This window comes from Osmia bicornis, chromosome 16 (assembly GCF_907164935.1).
Source record: "Osmia bicornis bicornis chromosome 16, iOsmBic2.1, whole genome shotgun sequence".
Classification (NCBI taxonomy): domain Eukaryota; kingdom Metazoa; phylum Arthropoda; class Insecta; order Hymenoptera; family Megachilidae; genus Osmia; species Osmia bicornis.
In genome coordinates, this window is record NC_060231.1 from 1617282 (window position 1) to 1640592 (window position 23311).

At 38.4% G+C, this 23311-nt stretch overlaps 1 protein-coding gene and 1 long non-coding RNA gene across 2 annotated transcripts; one reads left to right on the forward strand and one right to left on the reverse strand.

The window, feature by feature from the left end:
• Window positions 1-1532: 1532 nt before the first annotated feature.
• LOC123988585 lies at window positions 1533-3465 on the forward strand. Its single transcript, XR_006830189.1, has 3 exons — window positions 1533-1558; window positions 1648-1704; window positions 3412-3465. It is a non-coding gene; the product is annotated as an uncharacterized LOC123988585 (long non-coding RNA).
• Window positions 3466-20244: 16779 nt separating this feature from the next.
• On the reverse strand, window positions 20245-21780 carry LOC123988613. The gene has a single exon (XM_046289300.1). The coding sequence runs from the start codon at window positions 21778-21780 to the stop codon at window positions 20245-20247; it is 1536 nt and encodes a 511-aa protein (XP_046145256.1).
• Window positions 21781-23311: the final 1531 nt, after the last annotated feature.

Sequence of the window (23311 nt, forward strand, 5' to 3'; positions counted from 1 at the left end):
CGCATTTCCTCATATAGATTCCAAGGGCCTCATACAGAACGGGCAAAATATACCAATTTTGTACCACATGAGACGAAATAGAGCGGACAAAACCATCCCGCTCACCGAAACAAGTGCCCCAGGGCAAAGAAACCCAATGAGATTCAACACGAGCATAGCAGATGTGGACGTGATTGACTTCCACCGGACGTCGAACGAATTATGGTGGAGAGCAGGCAACGCACAACAAATGGATGAAATAAGGAGGAGAAAGAGAATAAAGGAGGCACAGACCTAGTTAGGATCCAAACCAAAAAGAAACTATGCTAAGGAATAGCTCACAACCCCCTGTAAATAGTGAACCTCCCATAGTGCATTATTCAAGTGCACACATGTAAATAGCCAGATGTAAATAACCGCCCCACTCCCACATCAAACCCCCGTAGTATTAAGCTTAGTTGTAAGAAAAACTTAGTGACCGGAGCGACTGGTTTTTAAGCCCGACGAGGCTCTTTTTTCACCAAACGCCGCAAAAAGATGGTATGGACAGTACCTGTTTAAGTCCTAGAAAATAAGCGAGAGGAATATTAAGATGTGAAATATATGTGATATGACGGAAGTGAGTGCAAACGAAATGCCAAACATCCAAAGAAGTCCTAGTGTTAGGTTTTTTTTACTCATATTTTTATACCGTGTACACCATGACATGTATCTTGCACAAATAAAAATACTGTTTATAAAAAAAAAAAAAAAAAAGGCTCGGGTTCAAATCCGATAGTGATATGTAATTTTTTTTTTCGATTTATTTACTGCAATTAATTGGATTTCAAATATATATGCAATGATATTATTCATGACAAACAAAAAATAATAATTGTGTGCAAAAGTAATATAATAAATAATTCAATCAAAGCATATCGACGCAGAAATCGATATCTTATTATAATTAACAAAGTGAGCTTGAAGGAGCACGGTTCCAAGAAGAGATAAGGCAGCATCAACTGGAAGGGTACCACGATGATTTCAACAGACCGAGATTCATTCGTTGTTAATCTTCAGTCAAAAAAAGTGCATTCAGAAAAGAACATTGTGAATATATAGTTAAGTTTTGTAAAATAATTTAATAGCATAGGTGTGTATATAATTCGTGTGTTTTATTTTATTTTATTTTGTTTTATTATATTACTTTTGCACACAATTATTATTTTTTGTTTGTCATGAATAGTATTATTGCATATATATTTGAAATCCAATTAATTGCAGTAAATAAATCGAAAAAAAAAAATTACATACCACGAGCGGATTCGAACGCGAGCCTTCCGAGTATGTATCCGGTACGTTGCCACTTCGCCAGTTCGCTTCTTGTCGCAAACTTTCACTAAATCTATATTTCTCGGTATAATGAAACTTCAAATACAAATATCTAAAAAACTATTGAGTATCTACGCCTATAATGGTATATATTCGTAAACAGGAGAACAAGATCTATAAGTGTACGAAGTTTCAACTAAATCTGAGACCCGAAGTGCTTGCCTTCTCCTTGTCAGTGTAAAAGAAGAGAAGCCATTGCATAATGCAGGTATGAGTTCCTATATTACTGGATATTAGTATTAAATATGCATGAGTCATTTAAAGGGAACTTTTATTAAGTCTTTTATACAATTACAGATTGTGCTGTCCCTGGAAGAGAGCATCAGCGATCACAAGCCCAGAAAGGCCAGAAAGGTATGAAATAAGTATTCAAATATTAGGTTAAGTAATCATAAGTGCAGGACAACACTGCAAAGAATATAGAATAAATAAAAAAATATTTGAAGTTATTAACTCAAAGCGGTACAATTTAATTAATTCCATTAAACATTCCTTGTTGCATCCATATGATAAAATGAGAGAAATGTATACAATTTTATTTCTTACCGAAAGGAAATTGTTGATATTCTACTCCTTTTTTTTTATCATTTGTACATGTTACTGGCCATGTATGAAAAGCAAACACTGTACAGAATGCCTAGGCAATATGAATCCAAAGTTGATATAATATTAAAATAATTGGGATATTTTATACTTTGCTCAAAAACGCCAGGCATTCTATACAATGCTTGCTTTTCATACAATACTGGTAACATATACAACTGAAATTTTTATTTTATGTATTTTTTACGTGCATTATTTGACGTACTTTTTCTTTGCAAGTTCAAGGAAATAATATACCCCAGATTGATGTACTCCAAATCGGATACACTTCCTCGTAACTGGAGGTACTCTCAGAGTTATACAGTAAAACTTGGATATATGCAACAAACATTGGGACCCAGGCGTTGCATATATCCAGTCGAGGTGTCGAATCTCGGGTTACACGCGACGAGCAGCCAAGCGTGAACGTAGAAAAGGACAGACAGTGGTGGAAAGAGAGAGGTCCGATGATCAAAAGAAAGAGCCGAAACGTATCGGTGTGACTAATACTAATTCAACTATAAAACTTTTTTATTTTTGACTTTTTTTTACTGAAACTTTTACTAACGCATTGGTGACATTTTTCTGATTAAAATGATACCAAACACGATATAGTTTGAATTATAATTACTTGCTAAAATTGATGTTAAAAGTTGGCGAAAAGCAAAGGAGGATTGGAAATGAAAACCGGTTGCGGCGTCGACTCGGGTTTCAAACGTTGCATATATCCAAGCGAGGTGTCGATTCTGGGCATTTAAACGTTGCATATATCCAAGCGAGGTGTCGATTCTGGGCATTTAAACGTTGCAAATATCCAAGCGAGGTGTCGATTCTGGGCATTTAATGTTGCATATATCCAAGCGAGGTGTCGATTCTCCGTCCGTACAAATCGTTTGTACCGTGCCGCGTTACCTATTCTACGTTCGTACACAACATGCGACGTGTTGCATGTTGCATGTTGCGTGTTTCATGTATCTTTGGTGTACGGCCTGCCTTATACATATGTAGCCAAATCATATCGTGTTTGGTACCATTTTAATCAGAAAAATCTCACAAATGCATTAGTAAAAGTTTCATTAAGAAAAAGTTAAAAATAAAAAAGTTTTATCGTTCAATTAGTATTAGTCACATCGATATTACGGTCGGATCATATTACACGGTTTCCTCGCCGAGCGGCTCGGTTCGGCTTAGGGGGATCCCCCCAAGTGGAGGGGATAGCGATGTTGCATATATCCAGACAAACTTCTGTTGCATATATCCAAGTTTTACTGTACTGAGTTATACATCCTCCATTTAAGGTCTCGCTCAGTGCGCCACCCTAGTTTGTACATACCTTCAGTCGATATTATACGTTTCCATGTGTAAATTACACTGTGTATACGGTACACATGGCAGTAATACACATGTAAACTATATTGTACTTTATATAACTTTATATATCCTTTACAGAGTAATTTTATTGTATGTTTCCTTCTGCAGGTAATATACTGAAGATGCTCAGGGACAACATCGTGGAGAAGCCCCTGCAGCAACGAGTCTACAGCGCCGTGGCAGCGGTAATGAAGACGGCGCGGCGCGGCAATGCAAGCGGCGGCAGATGGCAACGAAGGACCGCATCAAGAAGATAGAGCGTCTCGTGCAGGTAGGTGTATGCCAAGTTTTGGAAAACTTGCCAACACCCCTGCACGCGATGATTTCCGCCCAGATGCGCAACGAGGGAAGACCCATCTACGGACGACGCTTCACGGAAGAGGAGAAGGTACTAGCACTAAGTATTTATAAGCAAAGTCCAAAAGCGTTTCGATATTTGTCAAAATTATTTCTTTTGCCAAGTATCGAAACGCTTCGGAAATTATTGTCGCACATTCCACTAAGAGCTGGAATTTGCGACAACGTATTCCATGAACTCGAAGAGCGGTCCGAGTTCTTTCAAGACGAGAAAAGCAGGTACGCTATTCTGCTTTTCGACGAAATTAAATTATCGCCGTCACTGGTCTACAATCCTTCAATGGACATAGTTGAAGGATTTGTAGACTCCGGTTTTTCGCGTTCAGTAGATATCGCGGATCATGCCATGGTGTGGATGTTGAAAGGCATACACGGAGTGCGACCTTGGAAGCAACTGTGGCATACACTTTTTGTAGGGGTACATCTTCCGCGGAGAGCATCGTTAGGATGTTTAAAGAATTAGTTCGCCGTGCATGTCAGGCCGGCATTGTAGTTGTAGCCTCAGTTTGTGACCAAGGCAGCACGAATTGTAAGGCAATACAATGCCTAATAGATTATTCGAAAAGAAATGCCTTTCAGCAGTCCAATCCATTGCGGCATGATATAATTGTTATTGATGAAAATCAAATCGTGCCGCTCTTCGATTCTCCGCACCTATTAAAGTGCATGCGGAACAATCTTTTGACTAAAGATTTGCAATTCCATTTAGCGGATAATGTTCCACGTGTGGCTAAATGGTCATACGTGGAAGATTTATATTTTATTGATAGCAGTAATGCTTCTTCTCAGGACCGAGTTCTGAAGAAGCTTACTGCAAAGCATGTAGTAGTAGATAAAATTAGGAAAATGAAGGTTAAGTATTGCGCGCAGGTGTTTAGTCAATCGGTTGGGTGCGTCATGACACTCATGAGTCGCAATAAAGTTCAGAGTGTGTGCGGTACGCGTGAAATGTCTTTAGAAGGTGTTGGCACTGCTCGATTCATTCATTTTATGAATGATATTTTCGACAGTGTCAACAGTAGTCGTCCTGTTCCGGTAGTAGATACGAACTGTGATAGACCCAATATCTGGGATGTAGGAATTAATGTTTTTCGAAGCATGACGTTTATCAAAAGAAAGTTTGCGGATAAAGAGCGTCCACTGGTAGTACACAATTGGATTAGAACGCTACAAAATTTTAAATTTTTAACAACACTTCTAGGCAATCTTGGATTTTCTCACTTTATTGGTCGTAATTTTAACCAAGATGCCTTAGAAAACTTTTTCGGACAGATTAGACAGCATGGTACGCGAAATACTAATCCAACGTGTACTGCCTTTCACGGGTATTATAGGACATTGCTCTTAAATTCCTATTCGCAGTTGGTAAGTGCGGATACTAACTGCGAATCTGAAGAATCCGCAAACTTTTTAATTAGTCTAAAAAAATATTTGTCACCTGCTCCAGCTGCATCGATGATCGACAATTCCAATATTTTTCTAAATTACAACGTTTCGGCAGCTGCTGAATCCACTGTATTGACAGTGGTTCAGTATGTTTCACGGGGTGTTCTGAAGAAGAACACCACCTGCAAATTTTGTTCGGCATTAGTTTTTGAAATGAATGTTTCTGAAGGTTCGTCGATGCGTGCTGCGTGTAGATCCTTAATAACGCAGGTAGTGTCTATTTGCCTCGCTAATATGCCACAGATAGCGCACACTCCTAACCTTATTGCGACTCTTAAATTATGCATTTCGGAGCATGTGGATTTTAAATTGACATGCTCCGAACATGGCAATTGATGTGATACATCAATGTATCATATATGTTGTCAAGAATTATATAGGAAGAGTAAATCGTGTTATAAATGGATCCGAGGAGCCTGCGTCTTCGGATCCACTTATAACACGAGCTCTTCATATAAGTAGGAAATAAGTTATGTATGGAATGTGTGCAATGTATGGAATGTATGTAATGTATACAGTATTTTGTAATGTATACAGCGCGTGGAATGAATGCAATGTATTCAGTGTTTTGTAATGTATACAGTGTGTGTAATGAGTGCAATGTATACAGAATTTTGTAATGTATACAGTGTGTGTGATGAATGCAATGTATGTATGTAAAATGTCATGAAAATCACGATACGAGCAGGATGGAGACGAATTTTCGTGCAGAAGTGAGTGAGAAGTGTGGAATGACAATCCCTCATTCTTGACTGCACTCTCAGGTAAATTGACTACGAAGTTTCGTCAACCGCGTGTGCCCCTGAACGGGAAAGGGAGTCGGGTGAACAGTTTTCCTCGCATTTGTAAACAATGTCATAACTTGCAGCATTAATTGTGACCAACTTATTGTCGATATTTTAAGCTTCTTTTTTGTCTGCTACAAGCCATTTTCCCTGCGATGTTTTCAACTTGAAGAGGTAACACCACTTTGACCGCTTCAAAATTTAAGGCTTTTTCGAGAATTTTCTTTTAACCCTTTCGGTACGAGTGCCAGATATATCCGGCATCCATTTGATGACCTGTGTGTACCTGCGCCGGATATATCCGGCATTCATGTGATAGTCTGTAACTATATATAACAATACTTGTTAGAAGAAACATTGTTTTATGTTGAAAATCTTGATGTATGAAAATCTTGATGTATGAAAATCTTCATACAAAATGGGACTGATCGCGGACAGAGCGCTCGTTCCGAAAGGGTTCAGAAATGCAATATTAAAATAGAAAGTTCTTTTTTGTTATATGAAAAATGGCGGCTCATAAAGTAATCCTTCTGCATTAACACATTCGCGACGGGGCCTGAATTTCGTGTCCCTGCCGTGTGGCGGGATGTAAATAAATTTGTTAATTACAGTAATCAGTTATTTCAATGCTATGACGCGACAATAGTTAATGTACCACCGGTGGCTCATCTGATCCCATGGGATAGACAAGAATGTACCACCGGTGGATCATCCCATCCCATGGGACAAACAAGAATGTACCACCGGTGGATCATCCCGTCGCGAACGTGTTAATTGAAGCGATCAAAGCGGTGTTACCCCTTGAGGGGTTATACATAGTCAGGAAGCTGAAAAAAGCGATTACATTGAATTAAGTTAATCGTCACGTATACACTCATTTTTTTTTTTGTTAAATATTGATTTGTCGAGCTGCTAGGCCCGATCTCCAAGAGCACCTCCAAAAAAAGGCGTTTTGTGGTGAACAAGATATCTCTGGAGTGGATCATCTGAAATCAACAAGCAATGAAGATTTAGATAATATAAGGTAAAATCTTGTCTTTAATAGAAGGAATCAGAAAAAGATCACGTTTGAACAAAATGGCGGCTGTTCAAAACAAAATGTCATTTTTGAAAAAAAAAATGTTTTAAATTGCTTATAAACCTTCCATTAAAGACAAGATTTCACCTTATATAAACTAAATCTTAATTGCTTTGTGATTTCAGATTGAGTGTATACGTGAAGATCAACTTAATTGAATATAAAAAGATTCATTAAAATAAATGCAAACGTCTTTCCAAAAAAAAAAGATTTGAAAAATCGCTTTTTTTCAGCTTCCTGACAATGTATAACCCATTAACTCGTTCGCTACCAGAGTCTCATGGGAAATATGTCCCATGACGTTTAGAAGAACAGACTTTATATAAATAGTATTTATATTAACAACATTCTAAAAAAGTAAAAGAAAGATTCTTTGAAACTGGCACACATGTGTCGTTGGGCTATATAAAAACTATCCGTTGTCGCCCATGCGTCACATATGTATGTGTGACATATCAAATTAGAAGGAAATGAATAGAGTTGGAATACAAAAAGTAAATAAATACAATTTTGCAAAGTGAAGTACATTTATATATTATATATATTATTTTGTATGATAAATTTTAAAACATATGTGACGGCTGGTAGCGAACGAGTTAAAAATAGAAATGTCGCTACAGACATACAAAAAGTTATTTCAACATTAACACGTTGAGTGCCACATACGTCATCGGTGACTGACAGTGTAAAATACGATATAAAATTAAAAAAAGGACATTGTTTTAACACTTAAATGACCGACATCTCAGCATTGAAACACGAGAAATCTCGTGAGCGGTCGTTTCAGTGTTAATTATTGTACATTGTAAGTTTCAATTTTAGAAGTGCGCTTGGCACTGCTATACCACAATACCAGCACACTTCTAAGCAGCGCGCGTGGCCTGACGAGGATTTCCTTATAAATTCGCGTGGCACTCAACGTGTTAAATTTGCCATGAATTTGAGGATTGGATATCCCTCTTGAGATGATCCTTGAAAAGTTACTATTCTATACTGTTTTATACCATTTCTTACAATTGACATTACAATAATGAAAATACAGTCCTCGTTTAGCATGGTCGGATACCATATATTTACCACCCATCAGTAAATCCCGTATGGGATACTCTAGGCCGCTAGGCCGTACATTGAGGAGTGTCAAAAGATCTCTCACAAGCCTATAAGTAATAAGGCAGCAGGGTGGTAATACACGTTTTTAAAAACGCACAACACACACCAGGTATAAGACGGCCATGCAATTTCTTCCTGATGTACTTAGGATTATTGTAATGTTGACGACACATTGTTCATTCAAACTGAAGTAAAAAACGTACAGTAATTTTGTAGGGATCATTTCAAGGGGGACACCCCAATTTTCAAATTTATGGAAGAAATTTTTGTATATCTGTAACGACATTTCTATTTGTAAACATAAAAAGAAATATGGCTTGTAGCAGACAACAGTACAGGGTGATCCTCTCGCTACGCTACCCGAAAAGAAGTGCCGCCACAACAGAATGTAGAAGTCGACATCCCATTTCTGTCATCGTTTAGTTGACCCCTACAGCGAAGAGTCCCATTTAACCGGTGCGGAAAACAGAATATTTCCTTAAAGCCTCGTACTCAGTTGAGCATTTTTGCCCGAACGAATGCTTGCGGAGCACAAATGCTGTAGTGAATACGAAATTGAACACATTTTCACGCACACAGCCGTCTTCGCTGCAGGGACCACCTCCGACAAGTAAGCGATGACAGAAATGGGATGTAGACTTCTACAGGGTGATCCTCTCGCAGCCGGACACAAAGGAATTGACGACAATGAACCCCTTGACCGCACCATAAAGAGGTCCGCATTATCACGTACCAGTGGAGACTCACCCGGTCCGAGACGACTCTGTGTGTCTTCATGGTGAGGTCAAGGGGTTCATTGTCGTCAATTCCTTTGTGTCCGGCTGCGAGAGGATCACCCTGTACATTCTATTGTGGCAACACTTCCTTTCGGGTAGCGTAGCGAGAGAATCACCCTGTAGAAGCTTCAAATATCGGTAATTTTTTGGTCACAATTCAGTGCTGCAAGTCATGACATTGAATGCGAGGAACGCCGTTCAACCGACTCCCCTTTTGCCTGTTCAGATGCACACGTGCTTGACGGAGCTTCGTAGTCAGTTTCCCTGAGAGCGCACTCTTGAATGAGAGATTGTCATCCTACACTTCGAACTCACTTTTGCACGAGAAATCGCCTCCTTCCTGTTTCTACCGAGATTTTCGAGACATTCTGTATGTGTGTGATGTACATACACCTCCGTCTATGAGTATGCAGATACTCTCTAAAACATAATGCTCTTCTTAAAATTGCACCAAACAACTTGAGATTTTTTGAGGAGCTGTAACAATTAATCTACTAGATGATGTGCTTTTTTCGTTTTAATAAAACGAAACGTTTGTCACAGTCGCGATAAAAATACTGAAGGACACTTCTTATAATTGCTTCTTTTGGGCCTGTAATGCAAATTAAAAACATACATGTTGTAGATGTAAGTAAGCTATATGCATGTTGAAAATGTCAACGCGTCTAACAGTTATAAGCAATTGAAATTAGTGAAAATTATCCGCGACTAATCACGATTTTCACTAATTTCAAGTGCTTATAACTTTTATACACGTTAACGGATCTCGATTAAATTTTCAGTATGCATATGCATGCATATGACTCACAAAACTGATCAAATAGTTTCCATTGTTCTACTTTTTATTTAATCAAAATGTAATGACAAATTATAGATCTTTGGAAATGTATTTAATCAATAATTTAAATTACTAAATTTTAAATTTCTAAGAAAGTTGTATTTCAAGAAAACTAGGAACATTGGTACGATGTGATCAATTTCGTGAGTCACTGTAGCTTACATCTACAAAATCTATGTTTGTAATTTTCATTATAGGCTTGCATATAAAATTTCAAAAATTATCCTTCACTATTTTTTTTAACGATTTCAACAAATTGTAATTTTTTTAAACGACCAGGCACATCATCTAGTAGATTCATTTTGTACAACTCCTCAAGAAATCTCATTTGGTTCATGTTTAAAAAGAACATTCTGTTTTCAAGGGTGTCCGCATGCTTGTAGATGGAGATGTATGTATGTTTTGTGTGAAATGTATGTTTTATATTGAATGTATGTTTGGTATGAAATGTATGTTTTATATTGAATGTATGTTTTGTATGAAATGTATGTTTTATATTGAATGTATGTTTTGTATGAAATGTATGTTTTATATTGAATGTATGTTTTGTATGAAATGTATGTTTTATATTGAATGTATGTTTTGTATGAAATGTATGTAAATTAATGTATAATAATGTAATCTGCGAGTAGAATGTATGATTTATTGTATACTTCTACTTTTGATATTATTTATAATTACAATTATAATTATATTACTTTATATGAGTTATAATTCTATTTTTTATAATACTTTTATATTATATATATATATATATATACATGGTCATATACACATGGTCCCTATATACGTGTGGATGGTCTTATTCAGTCTTATTCAAAACGGTGAAAAAAATATATTAAATTTGTAATACATATACATACATATATATATATATATTTCCATTTCCCTTTATATATTGTTGTAATTTTTTCCCTATCATTATTTTTATTTTTCACCGTTTTGAATAAGACTGAATAAGACCATCCACACGTATATAGGGACCATGTGCTTGTGTGTGTGTACCTCACCGATATCATTTATATGTGTTTGTATCGACACCAGAGCCGCCTGGATTTTCTGCGCCAAACTAATTTTAGTTACAGCATTAAATACGGGAGTTTGGAGGGCCTGCCCGTCGTCGCCGCAGCGACGACGAGCCGTCATTGAGCCTAGGCTATCTAATAAAGCATATCGAGAGCGGAAATTGAGAGAGTACGAAAACGATTAGGGAAAGAAAGTTGAGTGAGAGTGCGTAAGAGTTCTGGCGAGTCCCTTGCGATATTACTTTGTAAAGTACCTGAGTTTCGGCAACGGTAACCTTCGAGTTCGGAATTACGTATCCGCGTATCGTGCCGGTTATCCGATGTTATATTTTGCGAACCCCTTTGTCCAGCCCCCTAGTAATCCCGTCCACAAAATTCCTCTCACGCGTAACGTGTACGAACTTCCAGAGAACCTTCCCTACCCTGAGATCTCTCCTAGCCCTCGACAAATCCTCCTTGCGTACTCCCCCGCGATATTGTAAGGACGAAAGTGCCCGTGTCCCATCCCTTGTAACGACCCCCATTCTGTCCCCTTTTTCCAAATTTTCGATTCCCATCGCGAGTGGCTGGCGCCCAACGGTTATACTAAAGGATTGAGAGAGTGTGTAGTAACGACAAAATATTGTATAGAGTGAACCCCCGAAAGGGTCACAACATATATATACATTAATAAATAGTTATAAGATGGATAACGAAGCCAACGTACCAGTAGAGGGCAACCGACCTATTAGCATAAGGGATGCAGCGGACATAGTGCCACCTTTCGATGGCCACAACATATCCGTGTATCAATTCACGAAGAATTGCCTTAATGCTAGGGGCATGATTTCACCAAACGCCGAATACGGCCTAGTCCAGTTAATTAAAAATAAACTATATGGACAAGCTTCGAGAGTAGTATTGAGCGGAGACTACAATACTATCGAACGGCTAATTACGGTGTTAAAATCACGATTTGCTCCTTTGTACTCATCGATACAATTATACGGAGACATGTCGAAAATGGCTCAAATGGCGAACGAAGCAGTCGTCGACTATAGCAGCCGAGTCTCCAGTATCCTGCTGCAAATTCAGAACTGTAATGAAATCGAAATTCCTGATCATACGCAGCAATATAATGTATCTGCAGAAGCCAATGCTGTCAAAGCATTTCTGACTGGGATAAAACCAGAAATCTTCAGTCGATTGCGAAATTGCGAATTCGACACCTTAGACGAAGCAATTAGTGCAGCTATCAAAGGCGAAGCAGAGTACAAAGAGAATATGATGAGAACGAAGGCCGTTCAATGCAGCAACTGTTTTGGATACGGCCACAGCACCAATACCTGCAGTAGCCGTTCATTCCAAAGGCAGCAGGTATCATCAATCCAGTGGCAGCCAAAATATTGCCAGCATTGACAGCGCCCGGGACATACGATTCAAAATTGCTGGTTCAACAATAATAACAACAATAACTTCAACAACAACAACTTCAACAGCAACTACAATAATTACAATCAACCAAGGAATCGATGGATGCAACAAAACCGGGTTCCACAAAACCAAACCCCGGTGAACCAGCATCAAAATATGGGTCGGAATCCTTCATATCAACGCCAAGGAACGGGACAACCACCGGCTTTTCAACAACCGGCAAATCAACCTTTGGCGAACCCGACTCATCAACCCCCGGGAAATCAACCTCCTAATAACTGGTACCAAGGCACCGCAAACTGGAGAAGGCAACAACCTCCAATATGCGCTTATTGCCAAAACATTGGCCATACTATTGAGCAATGCAGGAAAAAAGCGTATCAAGAAAAAATCAAAAACCAACCACAACAACAAACTACAACTCAAGAACCACAGGTACGTAAAGAAACGAACCTGTGTCTAAAAGCAAATTACGCGGAAAAGCCTCCAAGTATTAAACTCATAAATGAAAATTTTCATCAAGGAGTAGCATCACTAATGATCGATACTGGATCAGATATAAATATTATAAAAAGACATATTATATCGAATAAAGCAATAATTAATACAAATATCATCTTCGAATTAAATGGAATAACAGAAGGCTATCTTTCAACCCTAGGCTACATCGAAGTAAAAGCGCTGGATACAGAGTCCATATTCCATGTCGTGGAGGACCTTCCAATAGCGCACGATGGAATACTAGGAACGGAATTCTTCAAGAATAGCGGAGCGAACATTGACTATGCCAAATCTATGCTCATAGTCAACAATTACATCATACCATTTCAAGAACCTTTAATCACCATACCATCAAGAACTAGAACAACGATACCCATTAAAGTAGAAAACACGGAAGAAAACACAGGCTTTATACCAAAAATTGAAATACACCCACAGTTGTACATGGGAAACGCCATTGTTACAAACAGAACTGGCATAGCTTTCCTTCATGCAACAAATGTCTCTTCTGAAGAAATAAAAATTCAAATGCCTTCCGTACAATTGGAACCATACGAAGAAATTAAAATAGAAGAAGAAGAAGAAGCACCATTAGACTCTACTAAGCGCATCACTACATTATTTACATCACTTCGCCTGGAACATCTAAATAAAGAAGAAAAATCAAGTATAAAAAATTTAATTTCAAACAACGCTGATCGATTTTATTTAAACGAAGATGAACTTGGAGCAACAAACAAAATTTTTCATCGAATAATTACAACCGACGAAGCTCCAGTTAATATAAAGCAATACAGATATCCACAAGCACTAAAGGAAGAAGTAAATCGACAAGTAAATGAATTATTAGAAAAAGATATCATCGAACATTCATCATCACCTTACAATTCTCCAATTTGGATAGTACCAAAAAAAGAAGATACACAAGGAAACAAATCATGGAGACTAGTTATCGACTTCAGAAAATTAAATGAAAAAACATGTAGCGACGCATATCCATTGCCAAATATAGTCGATATTTTATATCAATTGGGAAGCGCAAAATACTTCTCAATATTCGACTTAAAGTCTAGCTTCCACCAGATACCCATGCATCCAGACGATAAGCACAAAACAGCTTTTTCAACGCCATTTGGACACTTCCAATTCAAAAGAATGCCATTTGGTTTAAAGAATGCTGCAGGTTCATTCCAGAGGCTTATGAACAACGTTCTGGATGGACTACAAGGGGTCGAAGCATTCGTGTACATTGACGACATAGTAATCTATGCTAGCTCAATCGTGGAACACGAAACAAAATTCAATAGACTTATGGCAAGACTGAGAGAAGCAAATCTAAATCTCCAGCCGGAAAAATGCGAGCTACTGAAGAAGGAAGTAGCCTATTTGGGACACATTATCACAGAAGATGGAGTGAAACCTGACCCAAAGAAAATAGAAGCGGTCAAAGAGTTTCCAGTTCCCAAAACAGTTAAAAATATTAGGCAATTCCTTGGTTTATGCGGATATTATAGAAGATTTATCAAAAACTTTTCAAAAATAGCTAAACCTTTATCCGATTTAACAAAAAAAGAACAAAAATTCGAATGGACACAACAGCAACAACAAGCCTTCATCATCCTCAGAAATAAATTATGCGAGGAACCAATTCTTCAGTATCCAGATTTTACAAAACCATTCAACATCACTACGGACGCATCTGGAATCGCCGTTGGAACAGTACTTAGCCAAGGCGAAATCGGGAAAGATCAACCGGTATCATATACTTCAAGGGTATTAAACAAGGCAGAAACCCAATATTCTGCCACAGAAAGAGAACTATTAGCAGTCATATATGCCGTAACTCATTTTAGGCCCTATATTTACGGAAGAAAATTTTATTTAATAACAGACCACAAACCATTAACGTGGCTGCATAATTTAACAGATCCCGCATCAAGATTAATGCGATGGAAACTAAAATTAAGCGAATACGACTATGAAATCAAATATAAACCTGGAAAACAAAATATAAACGCCGATGCATTATCCCGAAATCCTATTGCAACACTACCAATTCAAGCAAAAAGAAAACACTCCACCACAGATTCAAAAGAAGTAAAAAAGAAAAAACAATGGCACCAACCAGTATGCTACGAGACTTAGAGCAACTACTTCAACTACCGAATCAAGAGAAATTAAGAAGAAAAAACAATGGCATCAATATCCAACTCGTCCTAGAAGTACTACCTCAACTTCAGGATCAAAAGTCATAAAAAAGAAAAAGGAATGGCACCAATACCCTACACGTCCTAGACCGTAGACGACATCCGATTCTAGGGAGTACAAGAAAAAAAAGGAAACTCATCAACACCCTACAAGACCAAGACCAACAACATCATCAAGTTCAAGAGAAGTCAAAAAGAAGAAAGAAACACATCAATATCCAACAAGACGCCGAGACACATCTTCAGAACAAAACAGAAAAACAAAAAAGAAAAAACAATCGTATCAACACGCGACACGACAAAGAGATACCTCCTCTGAGTCCGAAAGAAGTATTGTAAGAAGAAAAACAACACACCAATATCCTACACGCCAGCGAGATACTTCATCTGATTCTGAGAGAGAAATTAAAAAAGAAAAAATTACACAACACTATAAAAGGCTACATGAAACAAGCAGCAAACTACATCAGAAACGTCTTAAAGAAAATACTACCTCCAGTGAATCAGAATATTGCGATATCGACGAATTTCAAGACCAACAACACAGGAAGAGGAAAAAGGAAACATCAAGCTCAGCAAACAAACAATTTAAAAAGAGAAGACCAAATGAGAAAAGAATCACAGTAGAAATTCATCATCCACCTAAAAAACAACTCATTTCTGAACCTCCTAAACCACTTAAAAGGAGACATGAACCAATAATAATTGGTGATGAAATTGAAGACTTTGAAGAAGGAATAACTCTACCCAAACATGTATATATAGAGAACCACCCAAAATAGATTCATCTTCAGGAACAAAAAGATCATCTTCAGGAATAAAAAAAGCATCTTCAAGAACAAAAAAGGCATCTTTAGGAACCAAAGAAGAATTTTCAGAGCTGAAAAAGGAAGAAAAAAATAATTCAGGAAGTACATCAACAGCACCTATAACTCCAATTAAAATTATTAAAGAAGAAGATCAACTTACCACTCATAAAATAACACAACCAAGAGTAATCAGCAACCTACCAGTCACATCCAAGATAGTAGAGACAACTGACCACCTCTGGATGAAGAAAGGGATACTAATTGTATTCCTAAATGAAGAGGGAAAACCAATAGACAGTCAATCAAGAGAATTTTTACAAAAAGAAAAAATAAAAATACATATACCTCAACAGGAAGAAATTATCATACATTTAAAAAAAGAAGAACAAAGAAATATTTGGCCTAGTAACACTTTCAAGTGAAGACCTACCTAAAACACTGAAAATACTTTATCAAGAATTCTATAAAAGACAAATTCAAGAATGTTCTATACCTAAACTAAGAGGATTACATAAACTCCTACAAGTAATTTTTGCAGAATCAAACATCTCCATCACACTATGTAAAGGAACCATAATCACACCACCTAAAGAAGAAAGAATACATATAATTAGAGAAAACCATGAGAGCCCAGTAGGAGGGCATAAAGGAATAAAAAAGACTTACCATAGAATCAGAAATAATTATTATTGGAAAAACATGAAAAAGAAAATCACTGATTATATTAGAACCTGCATCAGTTGTCAAAAAGTAAAATTAGTAAGGATGAAAAACAAGGAACCTATGGTCATCACTGACACCCCTATTGATGCATTTGACAAAGTATCTTTAGACATATTAGGACCACTACCAATTACTACAACAGGAAATAGTTATATACTTACCATCCAGGATAATTTAACCAAATACTCATCTGCAATACCTTTAGTTTCAACCACATCTGAAGAAGTAGCAAAAGCTTTTACAGAACACTTCATATGCAAATTTGGTAGTCCAAAAGCCATACTTACAGACCAGGGTACATGTTTCACAGGATCATTAATGAAGAAATTAGCCAAAGCATTCCAAATCAAAACATACAGGACATCTTCATTCCATCCTCAATCAAATGGATCACTAGAAAGAAGTCATCATGTTTTAATAGAATATTTAAAACATTATATTTCAAAAGAAAAACATTGGGATGAATGGTTACCACAAGCAATGTTTTCCTATAACACCAGCATCCACGAAGGAACGAAATTTACACCACATGAATTAATTTTCGGAAAGAAAGCTCGACAACCATCAAGTATCAAACCGATTGATAGTTTAAAAACATATCCCGACTATATTGAAAAACTAATTCAAACACTGTACAATTTACGAGAAATAGCAAAATCAAATTTGGAAAAAGAGAAACACAGACAAAAACACTACTATGACAGAAAAATTCGACCAATAAATTACGAAACAGGTGAAAAAGTTATGCTTTTAAACCCGCCTAGAAGAAACAAATTTGACACAGAATACACTGGACCATACACTATACTTCGAAACATAGAACCAAATAACATAGAATTGGCAATAAGACTCAATAAAAAGCGCATCGTTCATAAAGATAGGCTAAAGAGGGCCTATCTACCAATCAACATCATAGATCAAACGTGAAAATCGATGCAAAAATCCACTAGGTTCACGAACACGCGCATGCGTATTAACGAAAATCCGAAAAACCGTTGGAAGCAAGTGGAAGCACTCTAAAAAGAACGCCACTGTACTATACGCACTGCAACCACCGAAAGGAGCAACCGTCAGAAACGGAGTGAAAAGTAAAGGTGAAGAAAAGTGCTAAAAAAAAGAAAAGATTTGTGAAGAAAAGAAGAGTTATAAAGAAAAGTAAGCGTTATATAAATTAAAATTCAGAAAATAAATATTAAATATAATAATAATTTATAGAAATAAGAAAGATGCGTGCACCAGTGGCAATGGCCGATGCCTTGTGCATTTTAGACTGCAGCATCGCGTTTATGCACATCTTTTCCCCCGCGGAAGGAAGAATATGCTTCAACTGCGCTAGGAGAATTCGTCCGGAAGCCCGTAACCAGTGGGTAAACCAGGGTACCCACTACATATTTGGTAATTAAGGAGTACGGCATCCTACAAACCCGCTGCAGAGTATGCAACTGGGAATTCCCCTCCCAAGATTGTGATTTAGCATATTTGAATAGTCTGTTTTGGCAGCAATAAAATGATTATCATTGTAATATATATATATTTTCTTTATGTTAAAAAAAAAAAAAAAAGGGGGGGGAGAGTAACATATAATTAAAATATAATTTTATTCTCTATAAAAGTTTTTTTTATTCATCGAGCCCATAACCGCCATTATGGTCTTTCCTAGAAGAGGAAAGACAGAGAGAGAGAATAGGTTAACCCTCGCAGTACGGTAACGGGGTCTCCGGAGACACGTCTAGTCGGAAGAGTGGGGACGTTTGCGTGTGGTCGTAGCGAAATGCCGATCATATTTCGTTCGCTTCATCGCGGTGGGGGGCGATCGTCAGTTGCGCTTTCTTTGTCTTTCGTTTTTCTTAGTAGACTGAAGTTTCGCGTTCTTCCGTTAAAAGGAGTGCCTCAAGACTCCATTCCAGTGATGATGAAGTCCTTATCAGATGGGACAATCAAGCAATATCGAAAACCACTAAATTTATGATGGGAATTAATCGCTACCCCGATAACCGATCTCGCTACACTCGTGTTTTTTATCACAGGCCGATTAAGAAAGAGTTCACTAACTCTAACCGTTCTCGTGGCCCAAGGCGCGAGCAAGGGTTCGCACCCGGACGGTGGGAACCTGGCCCTAGCCGTTATGACGGCAGGGATGAGCGAGAATTCGCTCCGCAACCGACTCAACGTCGGCAATCATCACGCCCAAAACCAAAGGCGTCGATCCGACCTCCAAAGGTCGAGGGGGAGAGGGTGTCAGGCTTGCCAAAGCCGCAACATCTCTCAACCACAGCAACGGCTCCTAAGAACGATCCCCTCTATAGAGAGGCTGTGATGCCGGAGCCGGGTCGTGAGGCAAGACCTATCGCGAAAGAGGTCGTTGTCTACCCTGGTTTTTATGCCATTGACCAGATTGCTAGGCAGATACATAGAAGTATTTCTGCTGTAGATAATGGCTTTAGTAGACGTGTACCAGAATCAGCGATGTCGTACTTCGCTGCTACTCTAGCATATGCTAGATTGCTTAAGACACTAGATTTATCTGGTCGACCGTTGACGCATGATGAAGACAGTTTCATGCGCATGATTTATGCTGGTAACTATAGTGTTCCAGTATTATTAGGATACTTTATGGACGGCCTCGGAAATACGAGCTTGAATCATAGAGAGGTACGCATACGTGCTAAACCTCGTTGTTATATTCAATCCGAAGAAGACCAATCCATCGGATGGTTTGGCAGGGTTGATGCTGATACACATTATCTGTATGCAGCTTATCCATGCCTTGCAGTTTACACGACGCGAATCGCTTCTGATATTGCGTTCACGCGTGACCCCGAACTTGATCCCGATTGGGAGTTGCCAGCGGACATACGTCCTGTTGATACCAATGCAGGTAATGCGACTGAGAACCTGCTGGGGTATAAACAATCGGTGAAGCTGACGCCGCTTCAGATACAGTGGCTTTTGGAATGCGGCTTCAATGATGAAGGAGATTATGAATCTGTACACCCAGCGATTCCTTATCTCCCAGAATTATTAACTGTGGTCCAAACTGAATTGATTGGGACCAAGATCAAACTTGTTCCGATGAACAAGGAAGATGTAGGATCAGTGGCTCAGACAGTCACGATTAAGCAACCTATGGCTTCTGTCCCTATTGAAGAGGGTAAGCAAAATATGATAGCCACGGTTGGTATTGATATTAATGGCTCAGTTGTTATTGCTGCTGAGTGCGGTCACGCAAGCGTCTTTTACTTCCATTCACATCAGTCAGAGAGAAATGGTCCGGCGTCGTGCTCTCTGGCGCCGTTGATCGCACAGTTTTTTTGCCGGCGGTATAATTTTACCGCATCGCAGAGTTTTGGTATTTGTTTCTTATTGGCTCGAACCCGAGATTTTTGTGTTTTATGTCATATGATGATAGCCAAACTATGTGAAACTCCGGAAAAATGGGACCGGGTACTACCCCAAGTGGAATTTTCGCTTAATTAAATCCGGAATCTTAATTTCCAAACCCCTTGCTGTAGAATGAATATCTCTGATTTTTATGCTAGCTAACGTCTGAGATCTGTGAGCTGTACTTAACGCTAATAGAGTCGCAGTTTTGAGTGATATTTCCGCTAATGATAAACTCTCTAAGGGGTGTAGCCTCTAAGGTTCGCCAGCTGCGCGCTAGTTACTCGTCGAATGTACGACAATTCGGAAAATAATCTCGGACAAGGCAGAAGGGGTTTTGATAGTGCTAATTTCTATTTGGTGAATAGAAGTCAATTTGATATGTCGAACAGAAATGCGCCCATCTTCTTAGTGCCGTTCCGTATTGCTTCACTGTTGCTGGGGCCAGTGAGGCGACCAAAATATCCACTGCCTCTCGTGGGACTTCTTTCCTTAGAAACGCTTCCCTGATATTAAGCCGGCCATCAAGTACAAGTGATCCACTTGAGGATGTATCTTTGTCCTACAGGGTGACATCAATAAATTATTGTCTGGTTCGAAGATTAGAGGCTCTTTTAAAAGTAACTCTCTAAATAGAGGGTACCAAGGTTGTCCTAGCCATCTTGGGACTACCATGATTCCCGTTGCTTTATCCCGCTTAACCTTAACTAAGGTTTTTAAAATTAAACTAAACGGTGGAAAGGCATAGAATTTTAACTTCGACCAGCTAACTGTAAAAGCATCAATCTGAATGGCCTCTGGATCCGGTCTCCAAGATATGAATTTTTCGCACTTCCTGTTTTCTCCATTAGCAAACAAATCAACCTCAGGACAGCCCAGCTGTTCTTTAATAATACCAAATATTTCGGGGTTAAGTTCCCATTCTATATCATCGTTTAATCTTGATAGTCTGTCTGCCTGAGTATTCTCAATTGAGGGGATATAAGATGCAAAGAGGAAAATTCTTCTTTTTTCCGCCCATTGCCATATTTCTCTCGCCAATTTGTTATACAGAGAATATCGTACACCCCCCATTCTATTAATATACGCAATCGCAGTAGTGTTGTCCACCCTAAGTAGTATTTGACAATTATATAAACTACTCGCCAATGTCTCTAATGCTAATTTTACCGCTAGCAGCTCTCTATAATTAATATGTAAAACTTTCTGAAAACTATTCCAATGACCGTGCGCTTCTACTAAACCGTCCGTGGCTCCCCAACCTGTCCCCGAAGCGTCAGAGTATATTACTGCTGTATACTCCGCTGATTTGAAACTATTTCTTGCATCTGGTAAACTGTTTAGCCACCATCTTAAATCACGTCGAGCAGAAACAGATAAACTCATACCTTTATTATAATCTCCACTATGTTTCGCTAATGCCAAAATCTTTTCTCTTTCAATTCGTTTCGTATACAGAAAACCATATTCAACCGCTGGACAGGCCGCTATTAATTTACCTATTAACTCTGCACATTCTTTAATTGTACATCTTTTTTCTGTTAATCTCCGCTTAAGTAGATCGATTAAACTCTCTTTTTTATTTAATGGTAATTCGAGTGTGTATTGCACTGAATCAATAATCATTCCCAAGAATTTACACCTCAATGCCGGAGTCCAACAACTTTTACGTTCATTTATCAAGAAACCTAATGATTCTAGCATCTTACATGTTTCAATAATGTTTTTCTCACAAGACTCGTAATCTCCGCCGATACATAAAAAATCGTCTAAATATATTACCGACTTAAACCCTCTGGATCTTAACGTGCTAGCAACCGGCTTCAACAATTTTGTAAAAATAAACGGGCTTAGATTTAAACCAAAAGGTAAACATGTAAATTGATATACACGACCTAGAAACTTGAACCTTAAATATTTTCGACTGCTGACATGAACCGGTACGAGGTAATAAGCATCTTGTAAATCTAACGTTCCCATAAAACAACCGGGATGAACTAAACCTGCAGCCGTTCTAATATCTTCCATTTTGAAATGCGATGTCTGAATGAAGTCGTTTAAACCTTTTAAATTTAAAATAAAGCGATAAGATCCATCAGGTTTCGGTACTAGGAAATAACTTGATAGAAATTGATTTTTACATGGTTTACATTCCTCGACTGCACCTTTCGAGGTTAATTTCACAATCGCATCTTGAAATTTTTTAACCTCTTCGTTGGAGGTGAGTTTTGGTACTGGATTTCTTCGTTGTACCGGTTTCTTATAAAACCTAATTTTATAACCCTCTACACAATCTATGATAAACCTATCCGAAGTTATTTCTTTCCAATTGTTCAGAAAACACTTTAGTCTTCCCGCAACTTTACTTACACTTATCTCATCCGGTTCTGGTTCCTGGGTCTGTCGTTCCTCTGGAATCGTGCATTTCGGTTGAACGGCTGATTTTGTGGCTTGTTTCTGAAGACAAGCCTTTGCCTGTATTGGCCTCCCTGAGAGTTTCGATAGCCTGCCTGGTAGGGGCTTGGCCTCCTCCCCTGCAGGCTGAAGGAGTTTAATTTCGTCTTTGCCGACAACGATCTCTGATTCGTATGACTTGACTGCTTCTTTATTGAATTTGCAACTTTTTCCATGGTCCTAGCCTCTCGAACCTTGTCAGCAAGGTTCTTACCAAACAGGAAAACATCAGGTTTGGTGCTTTCCAACATTGTCCGTGTGTCCCTGTCGACACCAGCTAAAATCAAAGCTATCCTTGACCTGGTCTGACTATGCAATAGTTCCACCATCAATCTGCCAGCATCGTGCAGTCTCTCCATCATCTGTGCCTTATCGATGCTATCTTTTTCCTCTATTAAAGAGGTCATGGCAGCTCCCAGACAAGTCAGAGCACCACCGGCCATCTGCTGTCTTTGACGCATATGTGTGTCCCTGGACTTGGAATGGCCTGGTAGTTTAAGTGCTATTTCTGGGTTAACCTCTGGTGCCTCTAAACCCTTTGGGCTTTTGTATTTTTTCATTTCAAAGCCCTCAAATTGCAAGCCGAATAGATCAAGTGGGTTGGGACTAACTAAAGAAGGGGGGGTTTGATCTATTCGGACAAGACGTCTAGCATAATCACGATCGAACATCACTAAGGTAAGTTCGTTTGATCGTACAATTATGCTGCAACGTCTTGTCCTCTAGACGGGACAATCAAGCAATATCAAAAACCACTAAATTTATGGTGGGAATTTTGCCGTTCTTCCGAAAGGAAGTATAAGCCATTTAGTTTCTACGCTTTGAAGAGGTAATACGTATGTACGCGGTAGTGAAATCGTTTATTTTTTACAATTTATTTTTCATAAAGAAATCAGGACAATATGTATGTAATAACGAAATGCTTTTTGAGAAGAAAAGAAGAGCTTGACTTTTCTCGTTCGGGAAAGTCTTTGGTTATCTTGAAACCTACTCAAGGGTCCTACGGCTAATTTTATGACGGATATGGCGCGGTATTACCAGGACCCACCGCTGTTGGGTCCATCATATTGTAAACATAAAGGTTGTGTTGTCGCCTGTACTAGGT